The sequence below is a fragment of the Amblyraja radiata genome, chromosome 7 (genome assembly GCF_010909765.2).
Source record: "Amblyraja radiata isolate CabotCenter1 chromosome 7, sAmbRad1.1.pri, whole genome shotgun sequence".
NCBI lineage: Eukaryota > Metazoa > Chordata > Chondrichthyes > Rajiformes > Rajidae > Amblyraja > Amblyraja radiata.
Genome location: NC_045962.1, coordinates 65,392,536 through 65,416,882, shown reverse-complemented (window position 1 = coordinate 65,416,882; position 24,347 = coordinate 65,392,536). Strand labels below are relative to the sequence as shown.

Here is a 24,347-nt window from a genome sequence, read left to right as displayed (position 1 = left end):
AATTTTCAATATATTTTGTCACCAAGAAAAATCACTGATGCTGGAAATCTGAAATCAGAAAACACTTATGAAAGAGAAACAATGTTAAAGTTTCAGGTCAAAGACTCTGTCAGACCAAAGTTTCATAATTATGGAGATTGGGAGAGATGGTACTGTCTATGATGAAAAAGCAATAAGTATAGACAACTTTCTTCTGGGGGGCAACTATGATGATCAATGATCAAGCTTCATTACTCTAGTGTGTAGACAATGTGTAGACGCATGTAGACAAATAAGCTGGAAATACTCAGCGGGTGAGGCAGCATCTATGGAGCGAAGGAATAGGCGATGTTTCGTGTCGAGACCCTTCTTCAGAATGATGTCGGGGGAAAGAAAGGAAGAGGGGGAGACAGTAGGCTGTGGGAGAGCTGGGAAGTGGAGGGAAAGGAGGGAGAAAGCAAGAACTACCTGAAATTGGACGTCAATGTTCATACTGCTGGGGTGTAAACTACCCAAGCAAAATATGAGGTGCTGTTCCTCCAATTTGCGGTGGGCCTCACTCTGGCCATGTAAGAGGCCCAGGACAGAAAGGTCGGATTTGGAATGGGAGGAGGAGTTGAAGTGCTGAGCCACCGGGAGATCAGATTGGTTATTGCAAACTGAACAGAGGTGTTGGGCGAAGCGATTGCCAAGCCTGCGCTCATATTTCGCTGGGGTAGTTTACACCCCAGCAGTATGAACAATGACTTCTTAAATTTCAGGTAGTCCTTGTTTTCTCCGTCCTTCCCCTCCCCTTCCCAGCTCTCCCACAGCGTACTGTCTCTGTCTCTTCCTTTCTTTTTCCCGCGCACCCCCGCCCGCCAACATCAGCCTGAAGAGGGGTTTCGACCCGAAACGTTGCCTATTCCTTCGCTCTATAGATGCTGCCTCACCCTCTTAGTTTCTCCAGCTTTTTTGTCTACCTTTCCTGCATCTGCAGTTCTTTCTAAAACATTATTCTAGTGCAGGTGGAATTTAACAATGGGTCATTTGAAAAGGATGTTAATCTTTAGATGAAAAGAGAACTAAGCTGCAAAATGTGTGACCTTCCCAAGAGACTGGTTTGACCAGAGTATTTTCAGGTGTCTGCCTGTCACAATTGGAAATGTGGCTGTTTTACCATGGGTCAATGAATAAAGCAAGTGCAGAGACTAGGAACTTCTGATGCTGGTTTACACAAAAGAACATAAAGAGCTGGAGTAACTCAACAGGTCAAGAAGCATCTCTAGAAAATATGGACAGGTGAAATTTTGTGTTGAGACTCTTCTTCAGATTGGAATAAAGCAAGTGTTTTTTATTCCACAAGAATAGGACTTTTTTTGTATATCTCTAATTACCCTTGAATTGAGGAGAAGTTGGGTATTAATCATATTAAAGTGTTTGAGTTACATTTAGGTCAGATTAGGCAAGGATGACAGATCTCATCCTCTGAAGGCATTAGTGAACAAAATGGATTTATTTTCTGTCAGTGCAGTATTTAAAAATGATACACTTATAAAAACCTTTTAGTTCCAGATCAAATTAACTTGAATTTAAACTCCCCCTGTTTGACAGCAGAAATCAAGCTCATTTCTCTGGAGCAGTGTCTCGAATGCTGGCAGCTCATCCTGTAGCTTAAACTATTGCACTACTGCAGTTGCTACATACCCTTAATGGTAACATTGCCATCGTTTATAAAGACAGTCAAATATAAGCAACATGATTTGACTACTGAGGCATCTGGAGGGTCCACCGATTAAAAAACATAACTGCAAAGCAATGACAAACCCTTCAGCAATTAGACCATAGCAAGGGTTCCAGAGGGAAAGATGTTTTGAGTCCAGAGATGGTGGCAGATGGTCAATCATGAGAAGCCTCAGTCAAAGGCAATAGTTAATGACTTGACAATTGGAGAGCGATCGGCTACTCACAAATCCTGATGACATACAATTTGAAGAAGCGTCTTAATGCGTCAATTCATAAAATCTCAAGACAACAGTTATGCCACCATAGGAATCCACAAACAAGATGAAAAACAAAAAGCTTAGAATTAATTAATATTAACTGAGACTGACACAGACACTGATGGGGGGAAAAATTACATTGCACTTGTGCAATGGAAGAGTTCCATGTGCACAAGGCTCTCATTAATTGTAGAATACTGAATGGTCTGAATTGAACACATTGATCAGAGCTGTTGCCTCGCACCTCCAATAAGCTCTGACTTTGGCATATTCTCCCTGTAACTGTGTGAGTTTTTTCTCAATGCTCAAATTTTAGTATAGTTTAGAGATACAGCGTGGAAACTGGCCCTTTGGCCCACTGTGTCCTCACCAACTAGTGATCACCACACATTAATACTATCCTACACACACGTGAAAATTTATGCTTGTACCAAGCCAATTAACTTACAAACCTGTACGTCCTTGGAGTGTGAGAGGAAACCGAAAGAACTTACAAACTCCAGCAGACAGCACCTGTAGTCGAGATCGGACACGGGTCTCTGGTGCTGCAAGTGCTGTAAGGCAGCAACTCTCTGCTGCGCCAATGGCGCCCATAATTTTCTTCTATATCCCAAAGAAGTGTGGGTTAGTGAGTTAATTGGCCATTGTAAATTGCTCTAGCATGTGAGTGACTGGTAAAATCTGTGGTGGGGTGGTGCGGATGGGGTGGGGGGGGGGGGCAACTGAAAATGCATAGAGAATTAAATGGTTATTAGATAATTGGTAGTGGACAGTCAGTGCAGATCCTGTGGATTGACGAGTTTGTTTCAGTGCTGTATATATTGCTTATATCAATCGTACCTTAATGAATAATTGTAACTTCTTTTGAGTATATGCATTGCATCTTGTGGAAAAAGCTTGGTCTGTTCAATCATTCCCAATAAGATGATGCTCCAGAATATTTAATATGATGTATTTAGAGTTATGAAGACAATATATTCAGGGAAGATTTGAAGAACAGAATACATCTCTAGACATGTGCTCCACTGGAGTTATGAGTGCCTGAAGTAGATATAGCAGAGTTGTCTGGTGTATTTTGTAAAAAAATCCAGTGAATTTATATTTAGTTTGAATTTATAGTTGTATATTGCTGTAAATAGTTTACTTGCCATATAATTATATATATATGTATGTTTTTTTCGGGGTGTAATGCTTTATGTTAACAATGGAAGAGTTGTAATGTATTGGAGGGTTTATGCCTTTTAAGACTGGCTGCACTCATGGTAGGAATTTTAGTACATAGTTGCACTGAACACTGCTGAAAGTTTAGAATTACTGTTCCAGAAAAGGTTGGATAGACTGAACAATTCATGTTATGAATAGGTTTTCCGAACTTAATTGGCGAATCGCTGGAGAAACCTCTTTTCCTGAATGAGGTTCATACCATGCAGTTATCCTTGAGCTGATATTGGACATAGAAAGAAACAAATTGAATTGTTTCTACCAAGCTATCCTAGAAAATGTGGAAAAAGTAATTATTTTAAAAAAAATTGTGAACATGTGTAATTGCAGCCAATTCTGCCAGATTTAAGGTAATATCTTAAATGTGTTTAGCTTGTTAGGTATTAGCCCAGCTATGACTTCTCAAGAGTCAACAATGTGCAACTTTTTAATTGTGAGATGGTTAAAATTGATATGTTCACAGTGAAAAACAAGGACCATTGTGGAGCAAAATGATCAATAAGCTACGATGTATATTTAAGCGAATTGGCATTAGTATGAACAGCTCATTTCCACACATTCACTGTGCAATTGCATTTCTGACTACAGTAGCAAATTTTACGGTACTAATGTATGTAACTCCCATATTTGTTTTAAATAAAGTCAGGGTGACAGTTCCGAAACTGTTGCCAAAATGTCACCAATTCATGTCCTCCAGAGTTGTTGCCTGGGCCCTTGGGTTACTCCAGCATTTTTTATTCTACAGAAGCTGACCCTTTGGTCCGCCATGTCACGGCAATCATCAATAACTATCATTAATAATCCCATTTATCATGTATATGTAAATATATTGTAACATGTAAATAGCCTGTAGCCATTTAGCCTTGACAATTCAAGTGCTTGTCCAGGCACTTAAAGGTCTGAATCATAAAGGAAGAGATGCTTGCAGTTCTTTAGTTTGTTAAAGTGGGTTAATCCCCAGGGCTTGACCAAATGTATCCTTTGACATGGTTGGAAAATAGGGAAGAAATAGCCGGGGCCCTGGTTTACATTTGCATAAGTGGAGGAGGGGATGGGATCAGCAAGAGGATTGACGAAGGCAAGGTTGTGGACATTATCTCTATGGAGTATAGCAAGGCCTTTGACAATGTCCCACTTGATGGGCTGGTTTGGAAGACCAGATCACATAAGATCCCGGATGAGCTAGCCAACTGGTTTCAAATAATTGGCTGGGTGGAAGTAATCAGAGGGTCGTAACAGGGAAATCTTTATCTGATTGCAAGTCTGTGACAAGTGGATACATCTTTATCTGATTGCAAGTCTGTGACTAGTGGTGTGCAACAGGGACCTGTGCTGCAGATGTGTTATCTGTGTTAAATATTTGGATGGCAATGCAGTTAGCGTGCTTGGTAGATTTGTGGATGGCATCAATGTTGATCGTATAGTGGACAGTGAGGAAAGCGATCTAAGTTTCTGGGACAATTAGGGTAGTGACCAAGGAATAGCAGATGTAATTTAAGTCAGACAAGTGTGAGTAAATCAAACCAGGGCATAAATTGTATGACTATATGTTGCGAGAAACTCTGCCTCTGATTCTTCATGAAGCAGTGCATTGCAGATTGCATGCATGCTCTGGCTGAACAAATTCCTCTTTAAATCCACACTGTACATCTTACCCCTTAGACCTCTGTCCCCTGGATTTATACACCTCGGTCAGGGGAGAGCTATCTTTCAATATACCCTATCTATGTCCCTCATATATTTACATATCTCAGTTAGTTCCATCCCTCATTCTACCCCAGCTTCCTCTGCTCCAAGTAAAACATACACAACCTAGTCAGTCTCTCCACAAGACTGAAAACCTCCATCTCTGACCACATCCTGGTGAATGTGTTTTTTATTTTTTCAAGTCCGGCATCTTGGACAAACACAGAATGCTGGAGGAATTTAGCACGTCAAACAGCATATGCGAATGGAGTGGATAGGTAAGGTTTTGGGTCAGGTCCTTTCTACAAAATAAAGATGGTCCGGACCCCAAATGTTGCTTGTCCATTCCCTCCACAGTTACTGCCTGACCTTTTGAATTCCTCCAGCACTTATTGTTCAAGAATCCAGCATCTGTGGTTCCTTGTGTGCCGCCATTTGGAGATGTCTTCCAAAGTCTGATCGGCTTGTAATGCACAATTGGCTTCCTTTGCAATATTTTGTTATACCTCTTAAACCATGTTTAGCTTGTTATATCTCTCTCTTGAATTAGAGCTCATCTGTTTGATCGTATTTTATTCTGTTGAAAATCAAAAATAAACTGTAGTAACTGGAGATTTTAAATGAAAACAGAAAATGGTGCAAGTACTTAGTAGATCATATGCATGAGGCAAAAAACAACATAGTTAATGTTTCAGATCAAACAACATTACACATTTTGCGTATATGCTGCTTGATATGCTGAGTGTTCCCAGTTATTTTTTGTCTTATTGATGTAACAAAATTGCTTAGAAGTTTAACATACATCATTGGATTATTTTAAGTGACCATTTAGGAATAATAACAAATACTGGACATGATTATTACCCCTGATATTTAATTGGAACCTTAATACTGTCGAATTGATGTATCATATCAGACCTGCACAAATTAGAAGGGAGGGGCACACCATGTAAAACTAAATTAGCATAAAGAATGCTGAGTTAACCTGCTAATTCAATTTAAGCCTATATACTTGCTTTATGTTTTATAATACTCAATGTGACAAAGTGGAATCCAAATCCCATCTAATTATTTATAATTAACAGCCACTTATAATAACAATAATAGGCTTTGCAAAGTGTAGTCCATTTGGACTTTTGCAGGTAATTTAGGTATCTACATGGGGGACGGCAATATTTTGCATAATTTTCATTTAGAATGTGACTATTTTTGCATCAAAAATAATTATTTTTCTTCCACAATAGGTACTAGACACCTGGAATTTACATGTCCTGTGAATCATTTTGACTGCATTGGGGCGAGAAGATGTATTCACATGAGCAAACTCTGCAATGGCATAAATGATTGTGTGGATGGGCTTGATGAAGGATATCATTGTCGAGGTAAGGGCAGTAAAATCATGTTGTACCTTTCCAGAGCAAATTTTGTATCTGCCTGGTGTAATCGAGCATGCTTAAATGAATGAATTGAAGATAGTGTTCATTTATTTCACTCAGACTTATGAACTGAGGCTGCAATTTGAAGTCATTTACACTCAAACTTAAGCACACTCTTGTGTCTGTCACCAGTTGCTTTTCAGATTTGTTTCCGCTGATAAAAAGTGTCGACCAAAATGATAGGAAACATAAAAGGTTATTTTTTATGTCTGGGGAACAGTTGAATTCATTCTTCCTGGCAGGCACTCGAAAGGCTCGGGCCTTTGATTTAAACCCCTGCAGTGTTTAAAATATTGCAGATCACAACACAGCTTTGCTAGCTATGGTCTTCCGGTGGTTATTTTCAAGCATATTGAAGACCGCTTCTCACCCTGAGCCCGCTAAGATGCTCAGAAGCTTGGAAAAGCAATTAAAAAAAAAAAGTCAGATACTGGAAACCTGAAAAAGAAAATTTGAAAATGCTCGGATTCTCAGCAGGTCAAACAGCGTGTATGGAGACGATAACAAAATTTAAATTTCAAGACAAAGAATGTCAAGAACTGCAAGTGAGAAAACTAGTACGTTTTAAGCTGTTAAAAAATGGGGGGGGGGGGGGGGGGGGGTTATAATGAAGAAAATGTCTGGGGTGGAGTCCAAGTTTATCTTGGAAACAACTATTTTGGTCTATTTCATGAGAGGCTGGAGAATAGTTAGAGAGGGAAAGAAAAAAAATCAACTGTGCTGGAATTGTGAGATGCTGCTCCCAGCAGCTGCTGGAAATTTGAATTAAAATAAAATGCTGCAAATCCTCAAGACTAGGTATCATCTGTGGAGACAGAAAAACTAAGTAATGATGCAGGGAAATGACCTTGTATCAGACCTCACCAATTTTAGAGGTAAAGAAGGAGTTCTCGTTATCTGAAAAGGTTGCAATCAGCATTGAGCACCATGTCCTGCAACATCCCTGGATGAGAGGTGAGGTACTTTGGACTTTATTGAAACAAACTATGCCAAATCCTAATATGTCAGAGATGGAGTAGTTTAGTGGTACAGCATGCAAACAGGTCCTTCAGCCCACCATGTCCGCGCTGACCAACAATCATCCCGTACACTAGTTCCATCCTTACAGAAGCTAATTAACCTACAAACCCACACATCATTGGAATGTGGAAGCGAACTGGAGATCCTGGAGAAAACCCATGAAAGTCATGGGGAGAACATGCACACTTCGTACAGACAGCACCCATAGTCAAGATTGAACCAGGGTCTCTGGTGCTGTAACGGACTCTACCACTGTGCTGCTTCAGCCACAGTTGGATGGAGAATTTACGTACGTGCATCCAAACGCTCAGAAAAAAAAACAATTTTCATTTGGCTTCTCCACACTGTAAACCTTGAATGTGGTTAACTAAAATGGAAGAACTGCAATTGAATACTGCTTCATCTGAAAGAGCATCTATCACAAACATCTCCAGCTCTCCCCATCTTTGACATTTAAAGAGAAACTTGTTATTTTTTCACTTTTCCAGTTATCACAAGGGGCCATTGATTTGAAACTTGGCTTCTCCTTCTAGGGATTGCTGAGTTTCTTGTGTGGGCCCTGTAGCTGCTGGAATAGTCTGGCCAGTTAACCTCCTGGCACACTGGCAGATAATACGTGTAAAAGGGATGAAAGTGCAATCAAGCTACAACCCGGACCTATAGCTATGTTATCAATCCTGAGCGGCTGGAGCCTGTGCCTTCCACTGATCTGTAGAAGTTAAGGAACTTCTTGACTTCTTATTATTTGGTGGTACATTGTGGAAAACTGTACTGATTGCTCTCCTAGCTGGAACTTGGGAAAGCAGATGTTAAAACTTATACTAAATAGACAAAGTCTTTAAAGGTTTGATGGAGGATTTTGACCAAAAACGTCACTCATCCATGTTCTCTCCAGGTGATGCCTGATTTGCTAAGTTACTACAGCACTTTGTGTTTTGCTGTTAAGGTTTGCCTTTGTGGAACATAAAGATCACATTCACATTCATGACCACTCCTAAGGCAGAAAGCAGTATGTTGATACCATCTAGGAGGACATGGTGTCATGCAGCGTATAACCAATACCTTCAGTTCACTGTGTTCATGCTCACTGTCAAGTATCTACTCTTTATTAGTCCCCATTTTCCAATATTCAGACCATAGGTTTCTATGGTACAGTGTTTCATCCGAATGCTTCTTAAATGCAGGCCAGGACTCTATTCCATGGAGTGCAGATGAATGACGGTTGATCTCCTAGAAGTGTATAAAATCATGACAGGACAGGATCGGGTAGATGCACATAGTCTCGTGCCCAGAGTAGAGGAATTGAGAACCGGAAGACATAGGTTTATGGTGAGGGGGGAAAGATTTAATAGGAATTTGAGGGGCAGCTTTTTTTACACAGATGGTGGCAGGTTTATGGAACGAGCTTGACAGAGGAGGTAGATTGTAGGCAGGTTCTATTGCAATGTTTAAGAAACATTTAGGCAGGTACATGGATAGGACAGGTTTAGAAGGATATGGGCCAAACACAGACAGGTGGGATACGTGTACAATGGACATGTTGGCCGGTTTTGGCAAGTTGGGCCTAAAGGGCCTAACTCCACTCAGTAGGCTTTGACGATAACTGGAAATGTGGAAGCACATGCCACCATCATCTGGATTTCCAAAATGCCAACTACTCTCTGAATGTTATACCTTTCTATACCTTTTAAATCACCGTGGGTTTGAAAAAACAAACTCAGATCATCCAGCCTCTACTCATTGCTCAAATGTTCCATCCGAGGCAGCATCTCGATTTATTCTGCTCTGTACCCTCTCTCGTGCAATTGTAGTGCCTTTATAGTGTGGCAGCCAGCTCTGCATGTAGTGCTCTAATTGTTGTTTAGCTCGGCTATAATTCTTCCTCGCATTCAGCCATATTGCCTCATACAGTTCTTGTGTGGGAGAAGCAGTTTTAATTTTATGATCATGCATTCAGAAAGGACTTCCTCAGTGCTCTCTTTCAGCCAAAGGAAGGATGTCATTAAGCAGGAAAGGGTGCAGAAAAGATTCATGAGGTTGTTACCAGAAATGGAGGGCTTTATTTATAAGGTCAGATTGGAAAGATGGGTAGTTTTTCCCTCTGGAGCTTAAGGAGATTCCCTTAGGAGATTAAGTATATTAAATAATGAGTCACGTATATAAAGTTAATGGACACAGTCTTTTTACAAGATTAGAAAGATTGTTTTAAGGAGAGAGGGGGACTCTGAGTAAGATGGCCAAAAATCACAGCTGTAAGTGGCAACGTTTTTTCTAAAATCAATATACAGAACAACAGGAAGTGGTCAAGATCAGACTTTTAGTAATATAGATTAGAACAGGTACAGGGATAGAACAGGTTTAAAGTGATGTGTCCCAAATGCAGGCTGATGGTATGCTTGGAAAGAGATCGTGTTAAGCAGATGCTGTTTTAAATTGAAGGAAGACACAAAATAGTGGAGTAACTTAGCGGGTACAGGCAGCATCTCTGGAGAGAAGGAATGGGTGACGTTTCTGGTCGAGACCCTTCTTCAGACATGTCAGGGGAATGGGCGGGACAGAGATAGAATGTAATCAGAGACAGTGAGACTGGTGAGAGAACTGGGAAGGGGGAGGGGATAGAGAGAGAGGGAAAGCCTTTATATTTTCAGCATGTCTCAAATAATATTGCAGAGAATAATCCTTGAAATTCATACAGCATATTGTTCTGTGGGAAGACTTATGGGCCTGTCCCATTTAAGTGATTTTTCAGGCGACTGCCGGCGGCTGCCGGCGACTGTCAAGTGGGACAGGCCCATTAGGAGTTTTTTCACGTAGGTTTCCTCAAATAGCATTAAGACAAATGCATAGTATTATTTCTCTAGCGGTGCAGTGGATCTGATATAATGTTGACTCGCCTGCAGTGTGTTCAATATTTCTGTGCTACGGCACATATGCTCAAATGACTTAAACATGCTGAGATGTGCACTGCAGCGAGTTGACATTTCTCTATGGAACTGCCAGATAGTTGTCCTTGCAATCTGACCACTGTGATTCAGCAATGAGTGTGCTGACAACTCCACTTTCCTAATCCAATTCAATATAACCTGACATGTCCTTCCCAACTGGCAATCAGTGACCTGGACACAAACTGCACTCCAAACAATATGCCGCTAAACACAAAAACCATGCATAAAGCTATGCAACTGGACACCTTTTTTGGCAGTATTTAAATGTTAAAACAAACAAAAAAATCCTTGATACATTTAACAGTGGCAACTCATTTATAGGTTCATTGCTGAAAACAAAGCTGTCTATCTCATCACATGATCTTTAAAAACAAATAGAAAATTACTTTAAAAATTCGTTGGAGTACAGCTATTAATTATGTGGTAAAATTAAACAGATTTCAAAGCTTTCTCATAAACTTTCAAATACCCTTGATTTTATTTTATATTTATTGAGCCGAATTATTGCTTTCCCTTGATATTTTATATTACGAAACAACATCAGCTGAATCAATTACATAACTCTATAGCTGCAAAAAATTAAAGATATGATGTACTGCGATGAGGGACTCCTAAAGCCTTTCCATTACCGACAAACATAATTCTGGCATGCAATGGAACACTTGCCATTTACCTGTTTGAGTACAGTTTCAGAAGCACCCACAAATTATACACTCTGCCACACAACAGTTTGTTTGATTGGCATCGCATTCGCCAACCTTTATATTCTTCTCATCTGCTATCAGCACATTGTTGTTGTCATCTCTTTAATTTAGAAAATGCATTGTTGCAATTTATCGAGGCACCTTTGGAATCTCTAGAAGCTACAACCTCTACCCTCTAAAAAGATATGGGTTGCAAGTGCAAAGCTGGGTCAAAATCTCATATCTTGCCCCAAAAGCATTGTGTCAGCACCTTCACTACAATGTCAGCAGAGATTCAAGGCTGCTCACTACTATATTCTCAAGATCAATTGAGCAATAATAATGATATTACCAGTGAGTTCATATCCAGTGAGTGAATAATACAAGTATATTTACGATTTGTGATAGTTTGTGATGTCATTGAAAATTGCAAACTAATTGTGCTGAAAATTAGCATTGATTAATCTCCTTTGAAAATGAATACAAGGCTTTCATACCATATGTGAAATTCTTTCATAACTTGTCTTGTAAAAATGTTATATTATACCAGCCAATCACTTTTAGGGCTCCAGGCAAACATAAAGTGTTTTGCCAAGTAGGCTGCAATAAGCTCAATAGCATATGATTTTACACATTTTGTTTCTGTTGAGGTACATGATAAATGTTGTTTGAGTTGGGATTTCCATTTTGGCTGCAGTAGAAGAAAATCAATTTGATGTTTCCTTTGGCTGTAAGCTTTGAGACTTGCATGATTTCATTGCATTAGTTGACTGGAACTATTTTACAAGCCAAAACCAAAATAGCTGTCCCAACATCTGACACATGCTTCCCCATTTATCCATTTTTCTGTTTTCAACTTTTTGTGCAAATTTAAGGAGTAAAACTGAGGTTGTTCATGACGGTGATATTGGTTCTCGAATTACCACCCAATATGTTTTGAGCTGTATGCAAGGATAATGCTCCTCTGAACTGAAAAAACTTGATTCCTCAATATAGGTAGGAAACATCACACTGATAAACCATACACCTGTGTTGTTGATTAACTATAAGGATAGTTCATTTATGGCCAATAATGGAGATTTTCCTCCCAAAACCAAAAGATGCCATAAACTGGACATTGCTAGTCTATGATGATCTTTATGTATGGAATCATATGTTAGAAACCTTAACCAGCAGTGTTCATAGCAAGATGGATAATGGGTTGGCACTTTATTGCATGTCTTCTCTTTAATATCCTCACTGGAGACTGGTGGGGAGTGGGGGGGACTCATCTATTGCATCCGCTGCTCCAGGTGTCAGCTGCTCTACATCGGCGAGACCAAGCGTAGGCTTGGCGATCGCTTCGCACATCACCTCCACTCAGTTTGCAATAACCAACCTGATCTCCCGGTGGCTCAGCACGTCAACTCCCCCTCCCATTCTGAATCCGACCTTTCTGTCCTGGGCCTCCTCCATGGCCAGAGTAAGTCCCACCGTAAATTGGAGGAGCATATTTTGCTTGGGTAATTTACTTCTCCAATTGACAACTCCAATTTCAGGTAGTCCTTGCTTTCTCCCTCTTTCCCCTCCCCAGCTCTTCCACAGCCCACTGTCTCCGCCTCTTCCTTTCTTCTTCCCGCCTACACATCAGTCTGAAGAAGGGTCTCGACCCGAAACGTCACCTATTCCTTCGCTCCATAGATGATAACAATACAGTTTGGTGTTTTGACTTCGGAACTATTCTAATCAATAGTTATAGACCTGTAAATGTAGCTGTTTTTTATTCTCTCTCTGCTACCTGATCTGCTGAGTAATTCCAGGATCATTTTATTTATTTCAATTTTACAGTATGGGCAGCATTTTGCTTTGGAATATTTGTTTGTCTATTCATTCGGCATGTTAGCAGCACACCTCTGGGTAATACTATTTAAATCTGCACTGCAGCACTTCCTTAAGCTAAATGAATTCTCATAAGGTGAGGTGTATTATACACAGATTATGCATTCTGAAATGATCAGGGAAACTAACGTATGCTCCATATAGGAGGGAAGAGGCTCCTCAGTGTGAAACATATCAAGGGAAGCCTTGATGAGGAGATAAAGACAATCAATCAATCAATCAAGTTTTATTCGTCACTTGCACATAAGTGAAATGAATTTGCCAGCAGTGGTACAATAAAAAAGAACACACAATACACAATAAAAAATGTAACACAAACATCCACCACAGCATTCATCACTGTGGTGGAAGGCACAAAATTTGGCCAGTCCTCCTCCATTTACCCCGCGGTCGGGACCTCAACCCTCTACAGTCGCCGTTGCGGGCTTTCCAGATGTACAGACAGGGTAAGTCCAGGTAAGTCCTGAATCGTTGCCTCCCCACCAGAGACCACGGCTTCAAGATGGTGTAGGTCGCAGATTTAAAGTCCCCACTGCGTCGCAGCCAGAAGCATCGCAGACCACAGGGCCGGCAGCCGGAGCTCCCCTCCAGGGATCTGGTAAGTCCCCGCCGCACGAGGGATCCAAGGCTGCGGACGCCGCGCCAGCTGGAGCTCCGCAGATTGCGGCTTCTGGCTGCCGCGGGCCAGCGAATGGAGCGACAAGAATCCGCGCAGCGCCCGCAGCCGAAGCCCCGGGCGCATCTCCGGGAAAGGCCGCACTGATCCTCGATGTTAGGCCACGGGGGATGCGACATGGAAAAAGTTGCCTCTCCATGGAGGAGGCAACTGAAACGGTTTCCCCCTTACCCCCCCCCCCCACACACACCATCCCCCACACAAGACACACCGAAAAACATTATAAACATACATTGGATCATACTCAAAAAACAAAAACAGTATATAAAACAAACACGCTGCTGGCAGGGCTGCCGGCTTGCAGCGCCCCCCACAACCAATCTTTAAGAATGACAAGTGTTGGTTTGTATCGCTAAAGTCTGGGTGGAATAAGAACAGACACCACTAATGGTCATTGACAAGAAACAAGCCCCAGCAGAATGGCTAAATGTTGTCTAGTTGATTGCAATATACAGTAGATGTTAGCATAATCAGATTTGAAAACACGCTTGAAAACCTTGATTTTGTGTGGTCTATTCTCACTCTCTGGTCAAGTGAGTGGGTCTGCTTGTAAATGAGGAATTTATGTTATGTTTGCGACTTGTACTCGGATGGGTTCTTCAGACAGTTGAGGGAGTAAGAAACTGCATGCATACCTTGTCACTTATGCAATACCAGCAATACAATGCAATATTGTAATATGTTTCAAATTGCTCTGGATTTAGCCTGGAAAGAGACTGTTCAAGCTAAAGCTAGAGATACTGTATTTATAATATTTTTTGGTCATGGTCATCCAGACAGCTACAAGTAAAGTAAACTGTGCAAAGCGTGTTCAGAAATGTTTTTTTTTGCCATTTTATACCTCCAAAGGGTGGCGCAGACTTGTACGGTTCTACTTGGTCTGCAGATCTAATTCAAAGGAAATGTAAATATGTAACTTTTTCATTGTTCCACTTTCCTGGCCAAAAATGAAATAAAGGCAAGACAACTTTCCAGGAATGAAAAAGGCAGCAGATTAATCATCTGATTAATAGCTTGTGATTGCATGATTTGAGATTTTTCAACTGAAATTAGTCTTAAATGAGATGAGCCATTTGCAACATATTCCTTTTCTGAATGCCATACTGTGGCTGGCACTCCACTGAGAAATTGGCAGATAAAAATATAAAATGGTCACGCATCAAGGCAAATGAGCTTAAAGAACTGACAGATGACTGGTTACATGATTCCTTGGCCTGCTGCCAAGCATTTAATCACAAATTACTAGACGCTGCTGTATTTTACGTGTTAAAGGTAATGGACACATTTGTGATCGATGGGCTACTGAGCAATTAGTTTTAAAAAGTCCCTGAACAAACCGAATAACTACAATAAATATTTGAGTTAAGTGTTATTTCATCTGAAGATTGTTTGAGCTAAATGTTTGTGCTCTCGGTGATGCAATTAAATTATTCTTTACTTTAACGATACATTCATAAGAAATTCATGAGGTAACAAAGTGTGACTTACCATAGTTCCCATAAGGTTGTAGTTGGCCAGGATTGTTAAACTGGTGCCTATAAACCACTGGCAATCACAATAAAGTGAGGGCAGACCACACACAAAGAAGCAATAGTCCAATAAATTTGAAGAACAAAATATTCCAGTGATGATTTAACATTGATGGTGTTTTTCATAGGTAATGGAAAAATGTGCTTGCATGAGATGATTATTTTGTTAATGTGTTGGGAAAATGAAAGATGGTCTCCTCTCTTAGTAAGTCTAGTTACCTGCCAAACTACACAGCCATCCATTACTTTGATTGGCTTCCTGATCTGCTAATTATTACTTTACGGGAAATGAGTAATGGATTCAGAACTGGCAATTGTCTGAATTCCTTCGCTTTCTTATTATCGTAACAGAAGTTGCCTATAGCTATCTTCAGAAATTCAATAGCATATCAAATCTGAGCTTGCAAAAATTGATAACCATACTATTGCTTGAACGTATCCAGCATTTCCAATGTATTAACTATACCACAAACATAGAAACATAGAAACATAGAAAATAGGTGCAGGAGTAGGCCATTCGGCCCTTCGAGCCTGCACCGCCATTCAATATGATCATGGCTGATCATCCAACTCAGTATCCTGTACCTGCCTTCTCTCCATACCCCCTGATCCCTTTAGCCACAATCTGACTCCCTCTTAAATATAGCCAATGAACTGGCCTCAACTACCTTCTGTGGCAGAGAGTTCCAGAGATTCATCACTCTCTGTGTGAAAAATGTTTTTCTCATCTCGGTCCTAAAGGATTTCCCCTTTATCCTTAAACTGTGACCCCTTGTCCTGGACTTCCCCAACATCGGGAACAATCTTCCTACATCTAGCCTGTCCAACCACTTAAGAATTTTGTAAGTTTCTATAAGATCCCCCCTTAATCTTCTTGTGCAGCCTTATCAGATCAAATGTGACACAAACTTGAGCAGGTGATCACTCTTGAAATAATATTTTAAGAGACTGCTAACGGAGGTCAGCAAGGGCGGAGATTCCAGACTTACAGATGAAAGCAAAACTGTTAATTGTGAGCCAAAACTAATGCGTAAAGGAAATAATGCAAGAATCAATCAAATTAAATTCTCAAGCATTGCATGGGTGGAGGAAATCATAGCTATTAAAAGGCATAAGGCCACTGAGAGGTATGAAAACAAGGATGGCCATTTTAATTTAACATCAAACAATGATCAACAAGTACTAGGAAAAATGGAACAATAACTTTTCAGATATTTCCTTTGGCTATCTTTAACATATACTGTACCTGGGCATAAGGCTGGAGTCTTGGTTTACTGCTTCATCTGCAGCTATTTGGCCCATCATGCCTGTGCTATCCTTTACAAAGATCTACCAAGATAGCCCAATGTAGACACAAGGAACTTCAAGTACTGGATTGTAACGTAGAACACAAAGTGAGAGAGTAACTCAGTCGGTCAGGCAGCATCTGTGGAGGACATGGATAGGTGACATTTTCAGTGAGGATACTTTTTCAGACAAATCAGTCTGAAGAAGGGTCCTGACCCCAAACTTTACCTATCCATGTCTTGTAGTGATGTTGTCTGACCCACTAAGTTAATACAGCCCCTTTGTATTCTATCAGATTAGCCCCACTTGTTTCTCTCTCTTCACTTAGCCAATTCAAACATCAATCTCCCCCCCCCCCCCCCCCCCCCAACTTATTTGAAAATTACCTCTGAATTTCTTCTATATTCCTTTCTGACACTGGATTCCAAATCATAACAATTTTCAGAATCAAATAAAAAACGCCCTCTCACCATTCTGGTTCCAGTTCAAGCAATTTATTGCTCTGTCCCATCATCAAACATCCATGATAATTTTAACATCTACATTAAATTTCCTTGTAATATCTCTAATCAAATGTGAATGGCTTCGCTAATCTTTCCAATTAAATCTTTTATCTTTGGTACTATTTTGGCTCATGCCCTCTGGGCATTCTCTGGAGTCTATTATATCACCTGCAATTATTATTTTGCTTTCTTGGGCTTTGCTTCCCCCAATGCTCATGATTCCTCTGCTTTTAGTATTCAGGATCACTATCTATTTTACATGCATCTGACATACATCAGCAGCTCTATTTTTCTGTTTGATTATAATCTCTATCCCAAATATTCAGAGTTCCAGTCATAGACACTTTCTCTTTCCCACCATAGAAATGGTTTCAAGCCTGTAATTAAAGAGAAATTTAAAAAAAGAGGAAAACTGCAATTCTATTACATCTTTTATGACCATTGGATATCCCAAAGCAGTTTATTGCCAATTAAGTATTTCTGAAGTATCAAGCTAAAATTTGCATGTCTTTAAATATTGTTATACATCAAAGAAGCCACGTAAGACATTCCAGCCTAATCAATTTCTAAAATTCACACTTCCAACGCTGAAAGACAAATTGTATTTTTAAATTTAAATAAGTTCCTCACGGTTTGCTTTCCCAATTACTTGTCAAGTTAAAAAAAATTTATTAATTATCAGCTTGAAGAATTGTATCATTCTTATTGTAAACTCCATTAACATTAGACATGTCCATGTTTCTTAAAGCATGTTTTTTTTAAAACGACAAACTTAGGGTAGGCTTTTTGAAAATCATCAAATTCCAGGCTTTAAAGAGGGATAACATTTTCACATAAAACCACCCATGTAGTTAACACCGATGGCATGAAAAACTATCTGAGAATTTACAGGATATCAAGCAAAGCAATTTTAGTACACTTCATATTGAATGCAAAATCGCATGAAAAAAATCACTTACAATGTAGAGTAATTCAGTAAATTGGAAGAGTGAAAAATTGTGTTGTTACAATTGTCAGGATAGGTATTTCTGTGGCTGGACAGCAATACATTATTTCAGTGGCGGGAACAATCGCTGATGATCTAACTATTGGTAAATATATTTGCTGTGGAAGAAAACAAAGTATGTTTTACTTCAACTTACTTCTGCTTGTTCAGTACAAGTTGTATCAATGAATATTTCCTTAAATTAGAAATGTCAGCATCAAATTAGGATAATTACTAATAATGAATAGCTGTCCCATAATTTAAATTAATAAATATGAAATTATAATTGTCGTTTGAGTGTTGATTTTTTCAGAACAGGAACAAATAAAGAAATATTTAAATGAGTATCCTCCAAAATAAAGTATTGCTAACAATTATGCAAAGGATGACAATGTTAATTGTGCTGGCAGAGTTTGATGTTTGATTTTTTAGCATTTGGGAGAAAGTGTTTCATTTTGGTTGCTGATAAGCTGTGGGAGATAATATGGATGGGCATGTCAACAGATTCACTGAGAATAATCCCGACGCCGGAGTACCATCACCCGGCGAGAACATCGGGCGCCGTGGCGGCGACTGTGGAGGCCTCAATAGGTCCAACTATGGGTGGACAAGAGGATGGGGACTGGACTTTGTGCCTTCCCCCACAGTGGGAATCACTGTGGGGGGATGTTTTGGTGTTGAATTTCTTTATGAATACTGTGTTGTATTTTTATTAGTGTGCTGCAAGGACATCAGAATTTCCCCTGTATAAGGGGATTAATAAAGTATTTATCTATCTATCTATCTATCTATCTATCTAATCATCTTCTCTTTGAAGCATTATACCAGATTGGGATTTCAAACAGCTGAGAAGAGAAGGCAATTCTTCACCTCATTTTCTGCTTGGAAGAAAATTTGAGGATGTTGATGCTTCCATTAATTTGTTAATCTTGTCCTCTCTGATAACAGAGGGCTCAGAGTAAGGGGTCAGCTAGTGCTGTTACTAACACTGACTCTGGTTTGATCCTGACATTGAGTGTACCATTTCCATATTCTGCCCAGACCAGGAGCAAAATTAGGTCATTTGGCCCATCAAGTCTATTCCACCATTTAAAAATTGCCGCTGTATCTTTCCCTATCAACCGTATTCTCCTGCCTTCTCTCCATAACCTCTGACACCCTTACTAGTTATCATTGGGTGCTCTGGTTTCTTCCCATATCCCAATGATGGATTAATTGGCTGCCTTAAGTTGCTCTTTGTTCTCAATAAATAGTAAAAAATAAGTAAAAGGGAAGCTTTTGTGCATAAGAGAGTGCATAAGAGTTGTAGGGGATCAAATAAATAATTCAAAGGTTCAAAGGTACTATATTAGTCACATACACCAATAGGTATAGTGAAATGCTTATTGCCAATGCAGCACTTAAAAAAGAATACAGACATAACAATAATAAAGAAATTTAAACATAAACATCCTCCCACAATGGTACCCATTATGAGGGAAGGCACAATGTCCAGTCCCCATCCCATGTCCACCCATAGTCGGGCCTATTTTGGCCTCCGCAGTCGCCTTTACGGAGGCCCGATGTTCCAGGCCCTTCTAACCGGATGATGGTGCTCCGACGTCGGGAGAATCCACACAGCGGCTTGGGATGCCTGGAACGGCCGCATCCTTACCGGAGACCGTGGCTTCCGCAGCCGACAGGCCGCGCTGGATGGAGCTCCACCACTGGCGATCTCGGCGAGAGATCCCTGGCCGCTCCACAGACCCGCAGCTCTGCAATGTTTTTATTGGCAGTCTCAGCTCACCGGAGTTCCAGGACGGCGACCCGGGCTCTAACCCTGTGCCGCTGCCGAAGCCGAGGTTCTGACAGGAAATGCCCCTCCAGGCCCACTGGTAGGCCACGAGGATGGGTGGAAGGTGCTGCCCGGAGAAAAGCCACCTCTCTGACCAGGTAGGGACCCTAAAAAGCAGTTTCCCCCTTCCCCCCCTCCCTACCCCCCACATTAAAAAGACTAGATCTCCAGAAACAAAACACGATAACTCACTAAAAATAAAAAAAAGAGGTGAAAAAATGGACATGGGCAGCCATACCATACAGGACAGCGCCCCCGTCCTGGGCAATAACAGGAGATTGGCACAGATGGAATTGCTTTGTTGAGAGACAGTTGTATGGCCTCCTACTGTGTGATAATAAATAACAATTACAGTCAAAGTAGATTTCTGAATTGTTGTAGTGTTAGCAGGAGTTTGTACTGTAACACATATTACCCTGGTTTTGTACTCCCTGGAGGGAGTTAAATTGGTTAGACGGAGAATCCTAGATTAGGTAAACTGAAGTGTACTGGATGTTGTTTATATCACAGGTTTAGTTGTAGCTCTAACTATTTAGGCAAATGGTTAATGCTTCTGAATGCAGCTTTGGAGATGACCCAAGTTTTTAAAGAAATCAGGACATTGGCTGTTTGTCGCAAGAGAGTGCAGTATCTTCCCTATCCTTATCACAACAGAGAAATATAAGAAGCAACAGTAGGAATTGGCCAAATTACTACTGAACTTTCCTTCCAATCATTTATCCATCCCCAAACCCCCGCAACTTCACTTGGTCATATCCCCTGACTCATAAAGCATAGTTAGGGAAACTTGAAGGCACCCTATGTCTGCACAGCTTTCTGAACGGAGAATGTTCTTCTTCTTCTTCCGTATGGCGTGCACAGCCTAAAGTTGTAGGACAACTTGTTCTATTTGATCTTATTTGATTGTGCATGCCAGGTTGATTGCATTCGTCGAAATAGGGCGGACCACGTGAAGGTTGCAATCTTCCACCCCAGTGGAGAATGTTGATGGTCCCTCACCCTGAGCACAGGATCGCCCCAGGGTTGCGTCCTCAACCCCCTATTGTACTCCCTGTACACACATGACTGTGTGGCTAGGTTCAGCTCCAACTCAATAATCAAGTTTGCTGATGACACTGTGGTGGTGGGCCTGATCTCAGACAACGATGAGAAGGCCTACTGGGAGGAGGTGGCTGATCTAGCACTCTGGTATCAGGACAACAGCCTCCTCTTGAACATCAAAAAAACTAAGGAGCTGATCGTGGACTTTAGGAGGGCACATCATCCGAGGACGTACACACCATTGAGGATAAATGGGGATACTGTGGATAAGGTGAGCTGTTTTAAATATCTGGGAGTCCACATCTCTGAGGATATGACATGGACATCACACGCCGCAGCACTCGTGAGTAAGGCAAGGCAGCGCCTTTACCACCTCAGGCAATTGAGGAAATTCAGAGTGTCTCTGAGGATCCTCCAGTGCTTCTACTCAGCGGTTGTGAAAAGCATCTTGTCCGGAAATATTACCATCTGGTTTGGGAATTGCTCTGCCCAGGACAAGAAGGCTCTGCAGAGAGTAGTGTGCGTTCGGCCGAACGCACTATGGGAACTTCACTCGCCCCCCTGCAGGAACTCCAGAGCTAATAAAATCATGGGAGACCCCTTCTACCCCTGCAACGGACTGTTCCAGCTGCTACGGTCAGGCAAACGCCTCCGTTGCCATGCTGTGAGAACGGAGAGGTTGAGAAGGAGTTTTTTCCCAGAGGCCATTAGGACTGTAAACTCCTATCTCACCAGGGACTAACTTTTACTGTACCACTCTACTGTTTTTTTTAAAAGTGCTTTTTTTTCCCTTTTTCCTTCCACCCACAATATTTAATATGTAAAATAATATGTGATTCTGTTCCATTCTGTTTGCAGTTTGTTTGGTTGTTTGTTTGTTTGTCTTTTTGCACAAAGTCCGCGAGCATTGCCACTTTTCATTTCACTGCACATCTCGTATGTGTATGTGACGAATAAACTTGACTTGATTTGACTACTCTCTTGAGTAATTCATCCCATTGTAAATGGTCAATCTCCTGTCCTAATTATAGCTTTCATTTACAATCTCTCCCCATCTGAAACACCAACTGAGCACCCACCCTGTCACATCCTCTGAGAATTTAGAAACAAGGAACAGCAGATGCTGGTTTACCTAAAAAGACAAAGTGCTGGAGTAACTCAACGGGTCAGGCGGGGATGCTGCCTGACCCATTGAATTACTTTGGCACTTTGTGTGTTCCTCAGAAGCTTCTCGGAGGAAGACACAAACTCGGAGAATTACGGTAACAGCCGTTCGTGGGTACTAGGGGCTCTCGTGCACATTTTTCACAGTGCTGAAAAAAACTTTATGAGCCGCTAAGAGACGCCCCGAGCTCCCACGTACCCGCTACGTACATTCTACGTACTTACCACGAGTTTGTTTTTTTATAAACTCGGGAGAACTCTTGGGTAAACTCGTATGGTGGGACAGGCCCTTAATGTAACCTAGCAAGTTTGATTCTATAATCTTCCTTTTTGTCTTTGGTATAATTTTAAGTAGTATTTTCATTGCTTGATTCACTTTAATGTTAATTTTGTTAACACTTCCTTACTGCGTGAAACGTAACCTTAATTTAAGATGAAGTCTCAATGTGATTATGGTGATTCAAATGTTGAATATAGATCTCTCTTGCTGAATTACTTTTTTAGAGCTTGCGGCTTTACGCGGGTGAAATATAAACAATTGCTTCAAAATTCTAATGCAAAGAATGGCAATGGTGTGGTGAACCATCATTTTGCGTGTTCTCCCACAGTATCAAGGTTCACTAACAATTGAGGCCCAAGATCTTGGTTATCCTTTTTGGTACATTTTCAGACATGAGGTCACCTGGTCTTCCTCTCCTAAGGCCAGGCTCAGGAGATTGGCCAGAGGCAGTATGACATTCGATGCAACGAGGCAAGAGTTAATCATGATAATTGGTGAAGGTTTGGATTGTGGACGAGCTGCCAATAGTTGATGGAGTCAGGCAGATACCTTTACACTAGGATATGTGGTAATAAGAGACCAGAGAGTTGTTACAGTAAGGGAGTAGAGGGACTCAAGTTCGAGGTATGCATGCTTTGCTTTCTGCCTGCAGGCTGCCTAGGTTGGCACTGCAGGATAAAGACCATTTTGTCTCAGAAATGGCCAATGTTAGTTGCTTCTGAACAGACGGATCCAAGTTCACCTGGAATGTGTTTTTGGCATGGACAACATGTCATGGTTGCATCGGTAATTCATGACAGGAAAAACCCAGTTGAATTTCATAATTGGTATGATTTTACAGAGAAACTTTTGCAAATGTGATTGATCCTGTGAAATTGTTTTTCAATGGTGCACTTTTATTTCCCCCCCAATTTTGAAAGCAAACACTGGGGGTAACATAAAGAATACATGGAAATAAAATCTTTCTTCTGCAGATTTAACAGCTGCATGTTCCAATGAAATACTATAAAAAGGTAAGAGGTTCAAGACAGTCCAGAAGGCTAAATATCAAAGGCTCAGTGACGGAATAGATTTTCTTCTTAAATAACAAAAGCACATATATTTTCATGGCAAACAGAAGAAAAAAATTCAGAGGTACTGACTGATCCAAAGGACTGTCCAAAGAATAGTAAATATGACCCTTTGTAAGAATTGCATTGCTCAGGACTAAATGCAATAGAACATAAAGTGTTTCACATAGTTTAACACAAATCAGGAAGATGCAGTCCAATTTGCCTTTTCCTCCACAAAACTTGTTAAATAGGTATCTCACTGAAAAATTATTTATTGAAATACATTGATGTGACAACTTTTCCAAGCACAGTAAACTTAACTAGAAAGGGATAGAACTTGGTGAGTTTGAGTGCAAGTGAATTTTTAGTAGCATACTATTCTCTAATGATTGCTCAGCAATCTCTCTGACTGCAACATTATGTATATGTAAGGAGGCTCATTCATTCTGAATTTTAATAATTAATGGTGATTTATTGGGTACCCGGACGTGGCGCCAACATACAAGAAGTCGATGCAAAGAAGTCGAAGCCAGAGAACGGAATGGAAATGAGGCCGAAACGCCAATAAACCGAAAGAGTCCGAAGATGAAGCTTCTACTAACCGAAAGGATGGGACGCCTAAATGCAAACTAACCAAAAGGGCGGGATGCTTAAATCCCAAGAAACCAAAAAGCTGCATCGCCTAAAAGCAAACTTACTGAATGGCCGCTCTGTAGAAACGCCACCTACCTGAAAGGCTGCGTCACCTACAGGCCAAAGGACAGACTGCCGCTCAACAGAAAAGTCCAATAACGGACTTGACATTGCCGGGAGGCGGGATTTGTCAGCGATTGGTCCAGACCTCCACGTCCATCACATCACTGTGAAGGCATGAACAATGTCCCAAACTTCTGCTCCACCTGACCCGCAGCCTGCGGAGGGTGGCCGTGGGAGAGTGGGGGCTGTCCCGAACAATGCACAACTTCGGCCGCTTTCAACTTGGTGCTTGGGTTCAGATTGCCCAGTCACCTATGGCTTGTGTGGGAAAATGAACCCGTTTCATCTACGGACTCATTCGGTGTATTGTCGTTTTGGCCTCGTTTCCATTCCGTTCTTTGGCTTCAACCTCTTTGCTTCGAGCTCTCATCCGTCAGCACCATGTCCGCACACGGATTTATTGATATTGA

At 40.9% G+C, this 24,347-nt stretch overlaps 1 protein-coding gene across 1 annotated transcript in view; it reads left to right on the top strand.

Annotated features, from left to right (window-relative positions):
* lrp1b (LDL receptor related protein 1B) overlaps positions 1-24,347 on the top strand; it is a 1,292,371-nt gene that overhangs the window by 192,634 nt on the left and 1,075,390 nt on the right. The window contains exon 3 of the mRNA XM_033023505.1: positions 6,113-6,250. Coding sequence (XP_032879396.1) covers positions 6,113-6,250 — 138 coding nt within the window. The remainder of the gene's footprint in view (positions 1-6,112; positions 6,251-24,347) is intronic.